The 17,008-nt window shown below is 38.6% G+C and overlaps 1 protein-coding gene across 3 annotated transcripts in view; it reads left to right on the top strand.

Moving 5' to 3' along the window:
* Arhgap6 (Rho GTPase activating protein 6) overlaps nucleotides 1-17,008 on the top strand; it is a 254,670-nt gene that overhangs the window by 222,611 nt on the left and 15,051 nt on the right. For all 3 annotated transcript variants that reach the window (XM_036175165.1, XM_036175166.1, XM_036175167.1), the window contains exons 9-10: nucleotides 2,420-2,599; nucleotides 16,663-16,760. In XM_036175165.1, the coding sequence (XP_036031058.1) occupies nucleotides 2,420-2,599; nucleotides 16,663-16,760 (278 nt within the window). The remainder of the gene's footprint in view (nucleotides 1-2,419; nucleotides 2,600-16,662; nucleotides 16,761-17,008) is intronic.

The raw sequence follows: 17,008 nt of genomic DNA, 5'->3' as shown, positions 1-17,008 counted from the left end.
GAGCTTACAGGACAAAACTCCCACCAGTTCTGAGCTTCACATGGTAAAGGCCTTCGACTTGGCTGTTCTGTGAAGATTCCTGAGCCCTATGTGAGACCACCACATACTGTCTCAACAATAGTGTGGATCTTCCTTGGCTTGGGGGTATATCTTTATCTTGATAGTCCTCAGCATTCTTGGCTAAGTTAACAAGAAAAATCCAAGTTCACACACACTAATAGCTCTTGCTGAGGAAAATTTTGCCATACAAGGTACACAGAGACCCATGTGGAAACACCTGTAGTTGGCACATCTGGATGTGAAGGGTGCTACTAGACTTTAATGATCACTTACCATCCTACCCTGCCATGGGACAGTCCCTGCAGCAAAGAATAGTCTGCCACAAATTTCACTACTGCCATGATAGAGAGTCACTGGATTAGAAATATTATTATAACAATTTAACTTGGAGAAATGACTCCCAAGACTGTGATTAGCCAAGCACATACAATGCTTTTGTGCAGATATTTCTGTACATTATTTATAGCAACAGAAGACTAAAGACTAAAGATGACACAAATGCACATCATTTGGCTGTGCTTAAAGCAAATCATGATCATCAGTTTATGCCATTGGCTGCTAACGGCCAAGAAAAAGTGAAGAAATGTTTGAAATTGGGAGATGAATGCTACATGTTGGTAAGAGACAACAAGCAAGTTACAAAGTAGGGTATGGAGTGAGACTCTAGCTTTCAGGGGGAAAAAAACTGCACCACAGGTTTCTGTGCAAATAGGCACTTAAGAAAGAATTTGAGCTGGGAAGTGGTAGAACACTCCTTTAATCCCAGCTCTCAGGAGGCAGAGGCAGGCGGATCTCTGTGAGTTCAAGGCCAGCCTGGTCTACAGAGTGAGTTCCAGGATAGCCAAGGCTGTTTCACAGAGAAACCATGTCTCAAAACAAACAAACAAAAAAAAGCATTTGGACAAATGGATCTGGGGAGTGGTAGATGAAAGCTATTTTGTTTCTACATGTGTGCCCATGCTTCTGTTTATTAACATATTGAACATATGTGTGTTTCTTTTTTTAATATTTTCACCTAAAGATTACTTTGCTGCCTTCATTCTGTACTTCCTGATAGTGCCACGCCCTGCCTACCCAGTGTCTTTCTTTTTTGTTTCTGCTTGTGAGAGTGTTCAAAGAAGCATCTGCACTTACTGTTCTCCCTGCCTGCTGCAACCCTGCAAAGTTTCTGCTCTAGACCATCAGAACCATCCTCCAATCCAATTCAGAGGGGAATAAATAGGATGTCATGGTGAACATCTGTCACAGGAGATCACACACTTAAACTCCCCTAGCATTCCTTCCCAGCACATGTTTCTTCTATTCTCCAAATGTCCTTCTTGGTCTGTTTTATCAGCTGTTCCTTCAGAGTGTTTAAGTCTGAAGGACCCCACCTCACCCCTCCATATTCCTCACCAGTTCTCAATCAGTTTCTGTTACTTTTATTTAAACAAAAAATCCTCACCCTGAGTATGGCACCCTCATTCTGTACACTGACTATGTACATGACAATTGCAAACTATGCTTTACCATTATTTCTTCTGTTGTAGTTCAGGAGCTAGCTCCTGAAACCTAGACTGTGGTACCATGTTCCATGTGTTGTCACACCACTGCTGTTTCTGGGGCCATAGATTGCTCTTTAAAACAGGCAAATCCTCCCTTCTCCATGCAAAATCCTCTTGCTCTAATGTCCCAAATATGTTCCTCATGCTTTTGTGTGCTCCAATGTGAAAATGTCCCTTACCCAGAGACTTTGCTTTTCATCAGAAGTAATGATTTCCTTCTTTCCTGATTTTTTTTGTCAATATTACTATCTCCAAATTATGGAGTCTTTGGAGTTGATAAGATCCTTTTTTTTTGTACTCACTACCTGGGAATGAGAAGTGTATTTCCTTCCTAGAATGGGAGCCCTTTAAAATAATGACTGTGCTGTGATGATTGTTGTTGGAAATGTTAAAAATAATTTTGACCCATGAAAAATGTCAAGCTTAGAGTAGTAATATGCTGAGTGGGATCAGTGGAGATGTTATGGATTAAGAGGTAAAGGGACAGATGAAGAGACACATTGATAGATGGATTACTGAGCATCAATATTTTTTAAGTACAAATGGTTTGGAGATGTTGAATAGTAACAGTTTGACAATAAACACTTTAGAATTGCAACATTTTTTCCATGTACTATTGAGATGATCACTGAATTTTGATCTTCAATCCAAAATATGAAGCAAAGGCATATTACCATGTCCTCTTAGATTCTGGCAAAGGTGTTGTTTTCCATGCAAGGAAAAATTACTAATGAAAATATTTCGTGGCTTATTGAACATCCAGCAATTTAAAAAGCAGCATAAGAATAGTCTTTGTGGGTTTTTTTCTCCCATAGGTCACTGGGAACAAAATGACATCTCTGAACTTGGCCACTATATTTGGACCCAACCTGCTTCACAAACAGAAGTCATCAGACAAAGAATATTCTGTCCAGAGCTCAGCCAGAGCTGAAGAGAGCACAGCCATCATAGCTGTGGTACAGAAGATGATTGAAAACTATGAAGCCCTGTTCATGGTAAGTGGCCCCTTCAGTGGTGACACATCTCAGGGATTTTTTGTTGGTTGCCTCTGGTGGTATAATGAAACTCAAATTTGTCACCTTCTGGTTTGCTGTTCTAGTCATGAGTGAGTTCATTGGCAGTCAGGCAGTTTTGCTCAAATAGAAATTTCCATTACTCTGGTATCACTACAAAAGTTTGTTTCCATGTTTTAACCACCGTATCAGAAATATAAACTTCATTTTGTTGTCCCTTAAATAATAATCACATGTGAAGATTTAGTTACCCATGGAGCAGTAGTTCTTGCTCAAAATATTAATAAAACACCTCTTTTTGGAGTTCTATTATCTTTGTGAATTCACATGTTCATTAGCCAACAATGGTGACATGGTTTCTCCAATGTCAATCTTGACATTACACCTCCTGTATAAAATTTCACCTTTCTGTCCCATGCCCTTCCCTTGTCATTTCCCATGCCACTTATCTATCTCGTGAAGCCCATTACCATTCTTATTTATGTTTATCTTGCTCAGCATTGTGCTGTAGTCATACATGGCCATTTCCTCTAGTAGATTATAAATACATTAAAAGCAAGGACTGTGTCTTTGTTATCACTTCTCTGTATCCTTCGTACACTTTTGGAAGGTCCTTCATCTGGTAGGCACTCAGTAAATATTTTTTTGATTTGTATTGAATTACCAGTTCCTGTTTTTCTTCGTAAAACTGCACTGCTTGCTCAAACTTCCCTTGAAACATTAGAACAAATGCCAATTTTCTTCTATTTCTGGTCTCTTCTCAGATTACATGTCAATTTTTACAGGAATGTCCCTATGTTTCTTTTGCTGTTTCTCTTATCATTTTTAAATGCAACAAATTACCTATTCCACTGGGGCCTTCTGTGGCTCCTTCAACCTAGAATGCCAGCTACCTCTTCTGAATATCCGTCAGAGTTTATCTGCACTTATCAGATTCTTTATAGTACATTTATTGCCATGCTTGTCCTACAAGCACTTATTTTGGATATTCAAATGTCAATGATTTGGAATAGCTTCTCCATGCATCTTACCTATATTCTTGTGATCAAGTAATTAAATACCTCATAAGCCTTAATTTCACTTATGTATAATGAAAAAAAAAATTACCTAGTTCTTAAAGTTATGACCAGAATCATTTGCTATGAGAAAGACTATAAATATCTGACCAAGTGTTAATTAATATTTATATTAGTTTCGCAACATGGGATGCCTTGAATTTCCGGGGGGGGGGGGGTTGTTGTTGTTTGTTGTTGTTGTTGTTGTTTTTGGTTTTTCAAGACAGGGTTTCTTGTGTAGCTTTGCACCTTTCCTGGAACTCGCTTTGTAGACCAGGCTAGCCTCGAACTCACAGAGATCCGCCTGGCTCTACCTCCCAAGTGCTGGGATTGTGCCACCACCACCTGGCAAATTTCCATATTTTAACACCAGAAACACAAGTATCATAATGTTTTATCGGATATTTGGTAGGCTGCCTCATAGGTGATGACTTCAGAACCTCAGATCCATGTACTGTAAGATTCTGTTATCCCTAGGCTTTTACTGTATACCTAAAAGGATTGTCCATCATATGCACTGAATTCTATTGGCCAGAACTTACCCACAGATCATATTTAACTGCAAGGGAGGCTGGGAGTTGTACTCTGGCTAGATGCCTAGATGGAAGAGGAAATGCATTTACCACAGAGAATAACTGTGGCATCTTGCTCCCTATTGTGTCTCTGAAGCATTGACCCTGTGCTGCACATGGAAAACTCTCAAAAATGTTGAATTAGTCATCAACTATATAAATTTCACACTTCAGTCCAAATCCTCATAATTAATTACATATTTGGATGAATCAAATGTCTGAACTTTTCAATATTTTCATCAAGTTTTAAGTCACATATCATCTTGCCAAGTTGTCTTGGCATTACTTCATGTTCTCTGGACTTTTTAACAAAATAATATCTCTCATCAATCTTAATTCTATTCTCTAAATTCTGTATTCTAAGCAAAGTTTTCCTTTATATAAAACCACATACCATTAGGATTTTTTTTCACCTCAGATCCTAACAAAATGCTTCCTGATCTCCTTGAAAGGCAGAGGTCATTGTAATTATGTCATCCCTCTTCTCTCTACTTCCTGCCACCTGGAATAGTTAGGACAACAGCAAAACATCAGTATTCTGTCTCTTGTGATGTTTTCCAAACCTGACTTTATTTTTATCATTCTCTGCAGGGATTGATGTTGAGATTCCCTTGGGCATTAACAAATATTTATGTGCACAAGTTATGGTTTGTGTTTCTTAAAGAAGTCCATCTTGATGACTTTGTCTAAAATCTAATGCCTCCACCCTCACTCTACTATTCCTGCTATGACTTCTACTACTACCAGCAAAACACACACATACACAAACACACACACACACACACACACACACACCACCACCACCACCACCACCACCACCACCACCACCACCACCACCACACCACCACCACCACCACCACCATACCACCACCACACCACACCCTGACTTCATATTCATACTCTGTTCTCTTTCTCCTTAGAAGTAACCACTACTAATAGAAAATTTTGCTAATTTTTCTTTTTGGTTGTTTTTCTCCTCATCAAAATGTAATATTTTCTCATCAACGCATTTATTACTGCTATGCCAATGGTATGGTAGAAACAAGATAAACATTGGTTAGATTCATGAGTGACTTGATAGTAGCTGTGTGGTGTATGATTTCTGTCTCACAAGTCCTTACTCTTACATGTGGGGAAAGTTTGGGCATGCAAGAATTAAATATACTTTTCTTAGCATAAGTTAACTATCAGTGTACTGATGTCTGATCTCCTTAGATAGAGTGTGGGATCTATAATGAAAAAGAAAGGAATAGTGGAAGAAATTGTAGGATAGAAAGACAGAGATCCTAAACCAGGGTCTGTAAAAATAAAGTAGAACCAGAAAACTTGACTACAGTCTGTCTCTGCTATGTTAGTTACATGACCTCATCTTTGATTTTTATTTCTCTAGTTATCATGGAATAGTCTTAAATGATTGCTATCCAAGATCCTTTTTAGATCTAACATCTGTGTGGTTGAGTGCTCCAGCACTGACTTCTTCTTTTATATTTCTTAAAAGCATATAAAAATTAATTTCATCACAATTGTTTATTCTCTTGGCATGCTTGGCCTTTTAGAACCTTTTCTGTTATACCAAGTATCATGGAAGAGCATGCCCATGGGTGGATAAAAATTCAGCTGTTTGTTTAAAAGTTTGTTTAGTATGTTCATTTTTCAGATGCTTCAAGTGACAGAACATGCCAGCTGACTAAAGGTAGTTAGCCACTGTGTCTCTTCATAGTCCCTAGGAAGGTTTTTGAGCTGGAAAGGGGATAAACTGCTACCATTGACAGACACTACAAATGAAGACTTATTAGCAGCAATAGCTGTGAGCTTTTCCTGAAAAGCACAAAGCACCCTAGAATCAGTCATTCCACAGAAGAACTGGTGGAAAGGATCTAGAAACCCCAAGAAGCCTGGCAATGACCTAAACATTGTTCTTAATGTCCCTCATTTTCTAATGTTGAGAATGTCTTCTCTGTGACCATAATCTGAGTTAATGAAAAATAGGAAAAGGCAAGAAAGAACCTGGCTTTGGCCCAGTATTCAAAAGGCACCTAAATTCAGAGGATAATATGATTCAAGAATCAGACTAGCATCTGGGGCTATATCTAAGTGATAGAGTTCTTACCCTGTTTATATGAGGTCTTGGATTCTGTCCCCTCAACCATGAAAACTGGTTGTTGTTATTTTTTTAAGGAGTCAGATTAGGCATTTATTTGGAAGTCCTTGAACTGGAAATAGATCCTGATAGCAAACTTCATTGTCACAGGCAAAGGTAATTGTGATGTAGTAGCTTATGTTTATAATCCAATTTAGGAGACTGAGGTAAAACAATCTCAGGGAACTAGAGGCCAGCCTGAGTTACAGAGTGAATTCCATGTTGGCCTGGGCTACAGTTTAAGACTCTATCTCAGCCTCCTCAAAAAGACCAAGGCAAAAGATGATAATAGTAGTTCTCAAGCTTCACTGTGCAGCAGAGTTTGCAAGAAAACTTGTTAGACATTCAGAATTCTAGGTTACTCTCCAGAAGATTGAACTGAATAGCACAGGGCTCAGGAATCAGCACTTTCTATTGAATCCCTTTAGGAGCTTTAACTAGATTCCTGTCATGCCTAGGAAAACCACATGTTGGGAAACACAGATTGGGTGGAAAGACCATGAGCTTTGGAATTAGTTATCAAAATCCTTATTTCCTCCAAGCTATTTATTTGTAATATGACCTCTGACCCTATGTTTATCTTCTCTAAGCCCTAGTTTTTCTTCTGTAAAAAAGAAGAGATTAAAGGACCTACTTTATATGACTGTTTTGAAACTTAGAAATACCATGTAGCACATGTCATTTAGAAAAGGCATATACCTACCATAAGACTGACATACACTATTCACAAAAATGAACTGCTGCTGTCATGATGCTCGAGTAATATGGTACCTGGTTTATCAAACACATTCAGGTGCTGCCTTGGAAAAAAATCCCACCCTGGCCATTGTGAATGATAATGTCATCAGCTAACATGTGCACATGTTCCTAGTCCCTTCCCCGACTCTCCTTTTTTTCTTTCCATAGCACTGGTAACCTTTAACTCATTTCATGATTAACTTATTTATTATGGTCATTGAAACCAAATAGAATACAAATCTTATAACGTCAGTGGGTTTTGTTTGCTTGTTGAGACATGGTATCCCTATATACTCTGGGCTAGCCTTAAGCTCACATTCCTTCTGTGTCATCCTTTCCACTGCTAAGAATGAAGCCATGCACTATTGCACCCCATGAAAAGAGAGATTTTAGGTTGTTTTACACACTGACACCCACAGCATCGAGAAAGTACTTGGCAGAAGATAATGTTCAATAATTATGTCTTGAATACTGTGGCTCTATAATGCCAGGAAAAATATATTTTTGTTGCTGTTTTGGTTCAGCACCTATACCTATACAATTGCCATACTTCTAAATCATGACCCTCCATTTCTGTCAACAACTATTTTAAAACTGGTTAACATAAACTGGCACTTTCTGAAAACACCAGGAATAGAAGGTAAGAATCATTTGTTTGTAGATTGGTCTCCAAGAACAAAGCATTCACTGTGGAAATCATTGAGGTGCTAATTGGTCTGCAAGCTGTCTCTTCTGTGAGTGATGGTGGGAAAATAACCCCTTACCCTTGGAATTAATGAGAGTTTCAGAGTGGAGTGCAGAAAGCTGTCAGCTTGTGCTAAGGGCTAACATAGCATGTTCCATAGCATGGCTTTTTCAGAAAGGGCCAGGGAGAAAAGACACCACTTGAAGGTAGTGGAGAAGTCCTGAGTGTGGTGGAATGTGGACAGGAAGCACATTCTCATTGCATTGATTGTCAGCCCAAGCTGGAGATCCACTAAGGGCACTTGAGAAATGTCAAATGAACACTATTGGCAGCAAAGGTCAGAAGACATGGAAATTTATGAAGTGATCCATAGTTTTTGAAATATATTGTATGAAAAATAATTTACTTTTAAGAAAAAGTTCAGCTTTCTAAATGGAGATGGAGGAGGGACAGATGGAGGACTAGATGGGAGGTGAAGGGATGAAAGGGAAGGAGAGGAGGGAGGGGAAACTGTGGTCAATATGCAAAATAAATTTTAAAAATTAATAATAAAGAAAAGATCAGAAGCTATAGTGAGATTTCCACAAGCTCAGCTGGGAGGCAAATTTTGCTTTGTGTTCTCTTCATTCCCCAGTAAGGATTGCATTTCTTTAGAATCTCTTTTGTATGCCATTCAAAGAGGGTCAAGCAGTCATTCAAGTCATCAAACAAGAAACCACCCTGAGGAATGCATCCCTTTAATTGGATATGCTTTTCACTTCCGTATTAATAGAGTAAAAAACAACCACTGTTTATGTGCCACAGGTTAAGCTTGGCACTGTGCACAACATCAGCTTCTCTAGTTATGGCCACCTGTGAGGAGTAAGACAAGTTTGTGTGCCCAAGCAAGGCCATGCCTAAGTAGCTTATTTCTAAAGCATAATGCCTCCCTGCAGTGAAAAAGTAACAGAGGTACTTTGATGCAGTATCTCCTATAGGGAGGCCAATTGTGGACAAAGAAAGAGACAGTGGGGAGTCAGGAGACTTTCAACAATTTCCATACCTCTAAACTAGTTAAAGCATCTTTTCAACTTAATGTTGAAGCCAACAGCTAGTCTAAGTTCCTGCTGGTGTTTTGCTCGCCTGTCCTTGTCTGCAAAGACGCAACACCTTTCCATTGGGATCAAATGCAGGTGGGAAAGAGCAAAAGGACATTGCTCCTGAGCTGTTTCTCCTGTTGCCATGGAGCACTGCTCATTTTTCTTTCTTTTTTTCTGTTTTTGCTTAAGTCATTCTCAAAGAAACCCTTTGGATCTTCCACTGTATTTGTTCACTAAAGTTCTTCAATTACCCCCAAAGAACTTCAAGAAATACTCACTGAAGTGAGGGCATTGTGGATCATACTTTTAATACCAGCATTCAGGAGACTGCATCAAGATGATTCCTGTGACTTTGAGGCCACCTTGGGCTACATGATGGGTTCCAGGCCAGTCTAAGTAACATAGAGCCTGAGAATCTGTCTTAAAAAATAAAAATCAAAGAAATATTTACCAAATTGAATTCCTCTTGAACCTCCACATACACCCAGAGCCTCCCAAAATAATGAACCTCCTGTCATGACAGAGCCACAAAAAGGTTTCAGGTTGATTTTGACCTTGTTTGAGCTTTTACAATCCTTACCAGCCAAAGTGATTCCTTTCAGCGTATTAACTGAAATGTAGCATCATGATTTCCAGTGGCATTTACTTTTGCTGGGGAGTGTTGAGAATTTGAAATGCCAAAGCATTCTTTTTGGTCAAGTGCAAAGTGGTGGATTGCTGTAGAACGCCCACTGACATATATGGAAGGGAGCACTTAATGGTTTGTTATGGAGAAACTTGTACCATTATTTCCCTTTTGGTGGTTTATGGAATAAACCACCTCATTGCAGTTATACTCTAGACAACCATTCAAAGTTTCATTTTTAATTTGATAGGAGATTGTAATTGTGACAGTTTTATTCCTTCATATGTGTGGTGTTTACATTTCTTTCTCTGAAGCAAGGGAGTACAAAGTTCTTTTGATTTTTGGAATAACATTATGCTTTGAGAGAATACATTAAAATCTAAGGAGTTAAGTCGCCAGATAAACACAACCATAAATGGTACCCCTAGAAAATGTCTAAAATTACCAAATCCTTGACTAAAATCCAATTGAGATTTTGATGGCAAACAATGAATTAAGTAAACCAACTTTGTACTAATTGGTTTTTTTGGTTGGTTCATTGGTTTTTGTTTTTGATTTTTCATTTCAACATATAGAATTGTTTGATGAAGACAAACATTTTTTCCTTGTGTATCACTTTTCAATATAAAGGAAAGCCTTTCCCAGAGCTGGTGCTTTGGGGAGCTTAATCAGGATTGCATACGTGATCTTTCCCTAATGCTAAGCAAGAGTAACTAACAGAGCCTGCCTCAGTACAAGTCTATATCTTAGACAATCCCTGCTATCAGGAGACCCACCTTCTTAGGATGTCCCAGCAGAAAGTTTTGGGGTCTGTCCTGGCTAGTTTTGGTTATCTTGAAACATGTTAGAGTCACTTGCAAAAAATAGTAAATGTCCCCACAAAATTGGCCTGTGGGATGGCCTGTGGGTCATTTTCTTGATTAGCAATTGATCTGAGAGGGCTCAGTCCATTCCTGGGCAGGTGGGCCTGAGTTATACAAGAAAGCTGGCTGAAGAAGTCAGTAAGCAGCACTATTCCATGGCTTCTGCTTCAGTTCCTGCCTCCAGGTTCCTACCACGAATCCCTGCCCTAACTTCCCTCAGTGATGACAGTGACCTGAGAGTTGTATTCCTCTCCATATTGAATTTGGTTATGTTGTTTATGTGGTTTTACTACAGTAGTAGACATTGTCTACTAACTAAGACACTGTCTGATGGAAGAGGGGCAACAATTGGGGAGAATACAAGTACGTGCTTCAAGATCTGCCATTGTGGGGCTGTGGGTCACAAACTGGAAATGTAAAAGTTCCACGAAAGTCTCCAAACTTAGTTAGGCAGATAAGAGAGGGATTCTTCTATGTGGACCAGTGGAAAAACACAGACAAATTCATAGTTGTGAGTCAATACTAAAGAGGTAGGAGCTGATGAGATTGCTCAATCAGAAAAGTATTTATAGTGTGAGCATGAGGTACATGAGATCAATCCTTAGAAATCTTGTTAAAGAAAAAAAGGTCAAGTGCAAACACACATTTGTAATTGGGAGGTAAGGAGGCAGAACCAGCTTAGCCTGCTTACCGAACTCTAGGACAATTAGAAATCCTGTCTCACAAAACAAAGTAGACAGCTCCTAAGGAATTACTCCTGAGATGGTCCTCTGGCATGCACACACACACACACACACACACACACACACACACACACACACATGTGACAGTGAAAGACAATGTCAGAACAATGTTATTCTCTTTGATGATATCAGCATGTACCTTTTCATATAGTGCTTAGCTTATTTCATGTATTTCTAATGAAACCTTTTCAGTACTAGCCTTCCTTTCAATGAATATGGTGTTGTCAGATGTGCTAGCTTTTGTGATAACTTGTTCCTAAAGGAAAATGGGATACGTATGGTAAGCATGCCATAGTTGCAGATGCAAGCACAGGATCCTAAGTAAGGCAGTTGACATGTCCCAGTTTGCCTTAATTATAAGCAGCACAGCCAGAACTAGACCTCAAGTGCTGTGGAGTCAGATACTTCTTAGACAGCAACTCCACCCCCATGCAAATGGGCAGAAGTGCTTAGCTTGAATGAATGTTTGTTTGGTATTAATTTAGGGATATAATAGATAAACTAAAGTGCAGTAAATAAATTGGCACTGCACTTGTGTGTACCTTTCCAAGAATGGAGAGGCTGGGTATCACACTGTTCTTTTAGGCTGCTGCTGCCTGTTAGTTTATTTACTGGGCTTTTGATTCCCTATTGAGTCCCTAAATTAATAGCAAATTAATGTTTATCTGATTGAATTGAGTCTGTAGTTTAAATATTTTTATTAAATAATAGCTAATGAAATATAATATAGAAAATGAGGATTCTCTGGAAAGAAGGCTAGTTGCAGCTTGTGATGTGAATATTTGAAAATCAGTTCAGTACATCATCACTTCCACCTCCTTACCTCTTTTCCCCACTGGATCCATTTTTTTCCTGAGGAACAAAAAATGTGGTATTAGCATATAAATCCTAGAAGGTTCTTTACATCACTCTGTAGCAAAAATGAGATTTAAAGGAAATAATGTAGTTAATAAATTCTGTGTGCAAGTTGGTTTTACAGAATACATAGGAGAATATTGTCAAAATACATAAGAGAATATTCCTTATAGTTGTGGAGCCACATTCTTAACTATATCATTGTTGGTATATATAAACCATTTCTCCAAGCCCAAATGCTGTCATGGAATATTCACAAAGAAATTATATATAGATTCATAGTCCTGACCCATTTTATGTGCATTTGTTACCAAGTAAAAGTCACGTATACTACATAAAATAACCCTCAACAATTTTAATTTCTTGGCAGTCAAGCCTAGTTGAATGAGTAAAAACTGAACAACGCAAAACCAAATTACAGCAACTTATCGTTTAAACAATGACACTTCCTGTAGCCTATTGTAATAATGCAAGTTATTCTGATTCTCCACATTGATAATTTATCATTAGATAAACCATATAGTGCCCTGGAATTAAGACTGCAGTACTTGTATCACTCCAAAGGACATGCACTCTTGTTTAGTTTTCAGTGGGAACACATTGGTGCTTGGAACAAAACTTGTATTACATATCTAAGCATAACAAATTTTAAAATCGAATTAACTATATGAATATGCAAGCATTTTCCTAATTTGCCCCTAGATGTTTCTTATAAAAATTAGTTCAAGATATACATTTTTGGCTTATATTATTTTTGCTTTGCTCAACTTTTTTTTCAGGGCTGGGAATCAAACTTAGGGCCTTACCCTTGCAAAGCAAGCATTCTTCCATTGAACTTCCCCATCCATTGCTTGTTTGACAAAGGGTCTTACTCTGTAGCCCACTTTTGGCCTCATAATTACACCTTCTGCCTCAGCCTCCCAAGCACTAGGATTACAGATATAAGCCACAATGTCCAGTCTCTCTCTTCGGGCCAAAAGGATGTCTCAATGACTAAAGCTGCTTATAACACAAATCTCATTAGCCACATAGTGAAAGAAGACAGCCAACTCCCACAACTTGTCTTCTGATCTCCACATGTATGCCTACACACATTAAATAACTGAATATATAAAAATGCAATAAATTAAACTATTTCTCATTTCACGATTTATATATTGCTTTAAAAATAGATGTAATTATGTATGTCTATTTGATTATGGTCATGCGGTTAAAATGATGGGTTTTTAATTGCTTAATTTATCTAATATAATAAGAGAATGCCATCTGTCATTCTAAAATTTCCACACTTTTTCTTCTCTTTCCTTATTAATTCTTAGATCATTGTTATTTATCATAGAGCTTTAAATGCTATCTATTTGTGTCTTCCACATTTCTAATGCCCAGCCTGGACATATAAACTGAATTCCAAGTCCTCATTTCTGGCTGTGTACTAGATACACTTCCACTTGGATGTCTCATAGACCTGTCAACATTATCATATCAAAGCCTAACTCCTGAACTTCACCCAGACTTCTCTTCCATTAGCATCTCAAAATCAGTCAATAGCTTCTCCATCCTCATTACCTAAGCAACAATAGTTAAAACCATCTTTTCTCTTTCTGCCTCTCATACTCTTCCTCTCTTTACAATAAATTAACTTAAATTGTCACCAGTGTCTTCACTGTATTTGAGATCTAAACATTTCCCATTATCTTGCTGTCCTGCTTCAGCAGCACCGTTTTTGGTTGGAACCCATCAGTTGCCCCTGGTAGTGTTCCTTGATTCAACCCTGGCTTTCCTTTTGATATACTCTCCACTTGAGAAGGCAGAGTGATAACAATTGTGTTAGTCTGGGTGGTGTTGGTGCACATCTTTAATCCCAGCACTTGGGAGGCAGAGCCAGGTGGATCTCTGTAAATTTGAGGCCAACCTGGTCTACAGAGTGAGTTCAGAACAGGCACCAAAGCTACACAGAGAAACACTGTCTCAAAAAAAAAATGTGTTAGTCATCACCTCAAGATCTCTAATGCCTCCCTACTCACTTTTGAACAAGAACAGAAATCTGAATCATGATCCATAGGACTCTACAACATCTGGCCCTGGCTACCTGCTTCCCTCCTGCCACCCACTTCTTCACTCTCTTACAGTCTTGCTAGACTCTCACTGTTTGGGACTCAAGATTTTTAACATTAATTTCTTCCTTCTTCCTGGTGTGATATTCTCTAACTTTGACTTTTTTCTCAAATATGCCTCATGCATCTCCTTCAGCATTTCTTCTCACCTTGTTTGCTCTTCTCTATAGAACTCGTTATACTTTCCCTGTACTTTCTATGTTTATTGCCATATCCACAAATACATGTCTGTCTAGTTTGTAGCTGAATCCCTAAATTCCTTTCCTGATATTCTGTAAGCACTGACCAAATATCAATGTGATGAATGAAAAGAATGGACACGGGAGAATGCCAGAAAGAGAAACCATGGTGCTAGAATAAGGATATCTGAACCACTTCTAGAGGAGAAGAACGGGAACTACATGCTGAGGAAAGCCAGCAAGATGTGGCTTCATCTGTGGGGATAAAAAGAGTTTTGAGTGAATATCTTCCAACCATGTAGAGAATTTTGAAGCATATTTTAAGGAAATAGAGTTCAAGTTAGTGAGCTACCACATGAAAGGACCACCAAGTGTATATATTCCTTTTCCTCTACAAACACAAACTAGTTTAAGGAATTTGAGGGTTCAGATGACTGGATAGTTGAAAGTTGAGTCACAACTATGTGACTTTGTGTATAGCTTAACCCAAAACTCAAATGCTATCAAGATCTATCTACTGCCCCTGCCATTATTTCTTCAAAGTGTCAGCAGAATGATCAGGCTATATGTGGTTGTAGGATCTGTCTCTAGTTTCTCTCTTGAAGCCTTTCAGACAGTATTATTGTTTGGGGTCAACTCTAGTAGAGCCACTTGCCTATTTCCACGGCAGATGTGCTGTTCTGGTAATGGAATGACTAGTCAACTTCAATTAGGGTCCACTTCACCCTTGAGCCAAGGTTTGGAGAATAACTGGTTCTACAGAGAGGAGTTAGGATAGAACTTTTCTAAGAAGAGGGGAATGGAGGGTGCTAATGGCTAACATATGAGCTCCACAAAGGAGTAATGAAGGCTTGAACTTCAGACACTGCAGTTGGAATGGAAGGAAAGGGAAGAAGTACCAAACAGAGGAAGTCAAGCTGACCTCCTGGCTAGGACTGGAAGTAGACAGGACATAGGCTTGGATTTACCTTGCAGATTTGGAGCTATGTGGCTAGAATTTGCCAATGTCATTCATGAAGATTTGGGAGGAAAACATTTACAAGAGAAGAAAGGCGGTCTCTTGCTTTCTCATCCCCGTTTTTGATAATAAGATTGTTTCCAGCTTCTCAAACTCAAGAACAATTGAGTACTACAAGAGGCAGAAGGCAAATTCTTCCACCAACCACTTATTCTCAGAAGACTTGTCTCTGTGGTTTTGAAAACTCTTCTCTTGGAACTTACATGTGAGAAAATTTATTTTCTCCCAGTAGTCTGCATTGCTTTTGCTTGAGCTAGCAGGGATTATGGAGTAGAAAACTGTTAGAGCGGGGTTCAATCTTCTCCCAGGGAACATTTCTGCATGACTGACTTAAGACTGTCTTTGAATGAATTATGGATTGGACTAGGAGAAGTGTAGTACTCATGTATAATGTCCCTGTTAGTACCCATGGAATTATGAAGCAAGAAAAATCTAGTAGGATTTAGACATAAGAAATGAAGAAGGATAGACATTGAATCATCATAGCCTGTGCAGAGAGGTATCAGCATCATTTTTGTTTTGTTTTGTTTTGTTTTGTTTTTTGGAGTGTTTATCACCAGGTATTGTTGCAAACTCTCAAGACAAAATGAGTCATTTAAGCTGGGCAGTGGTGGCGTACACCTTTAATCCTAGCACTCAGGAGGCAGAGGCAGGCAGATCTCTGTGAGTTCAGAGCCAGTCTGATCTACAAAGCAAGTTCCAGGACAGTCAGAACTGTTACACAGAGGAACTCTGTCTTGAAAAACCAAACAACAACAACAACAACAAAATGAGTCATTTATCTACCTTATCAACTCTTTGTGATATTACTGTTATTCCCAATTTGCAGATGGGGAAACTGAGACCAATAAGTCTTTTTTAATGTACTGTGTTAAGAGTCTCACAACTAAAATAGCGAACCTAGAATTTAAGGAGTGTGCCTCAAGGATATGAGCATTTAAATCAGCTCATTGTATGTTCCAGAACATCTCCAGACAATCATAATTTATGCCCATTCTCTCCACCTAATTCAAAATATGGACTCTAGAAAGTGTCCTCATTTGGATACAAATTATGAACACCATTCCTCTTACCCATGATTGTTTGCTCACTTTAAGTCAGGGAAAATCTAGTCTATGCAACAGAGGCATCCAAATGACTAGATAAGATTTCCAGGTATATGGCATTTTGAAGGGAATGTGATTATCTGATAATCTCTAGGCTGTCCTGAGAATTAAACATGGTATATGGGTTGGTATAGGTTTGATTTGAACTAATAAGTCAGTCTGCATCCTTAAGGTTTCGAAGGCTTGGCATATACTGACATAATGTGGCTGAAGCTATGCTTTACATCTTTTGACAGGATGTTTTGTTTAGGCCTCAACCTTTGGCTCTTTCAGGTTCCCCCAGATCTCCAGAACGAAGTGCTCATCAGCCTTCTGGAGACAGATCCTGATGTTGTGGACTATTTGCTCCGAAGAAAAGCTTCCCAATCCTCGTGAGTATGCCCATTTTCCAGCTTGTGAAGTCACATTTGTGATTTTACTCTTTAATTCTATTTCTAAAGAATATGAATGGTAGCTATATTTGCATGAAGAGTGACACAACTGGAATGTTGCCAACTATGTGGCAATTCTGATCAGTCCACCTAAGCAGAAATTATTTTAGTCTTATCAACTTACCAAAGTCTAAGTCACTTTCCCAGACTTTTCTTGTTTGTTTTCAACTTCCTCTGGAATCTTCAGG

This window comes from Onychomys torridus, chromosome X, assembly GCF_903995425.1.
Source record: "Onychomys torridus chromosome X, mOncTor1.1, whole genome shotgun sequence".
NCBI lineage: Eukaryota > Metazoa > Chordata > Mammalia > Rodentia > Cricetidae > Onychomys > Onychomys torridus.
The sequence above is the reverse complement of the archived record's forward strand: the minus strand, read 5'-3'. Positions and strand labels throughout refer to the sequence as shown.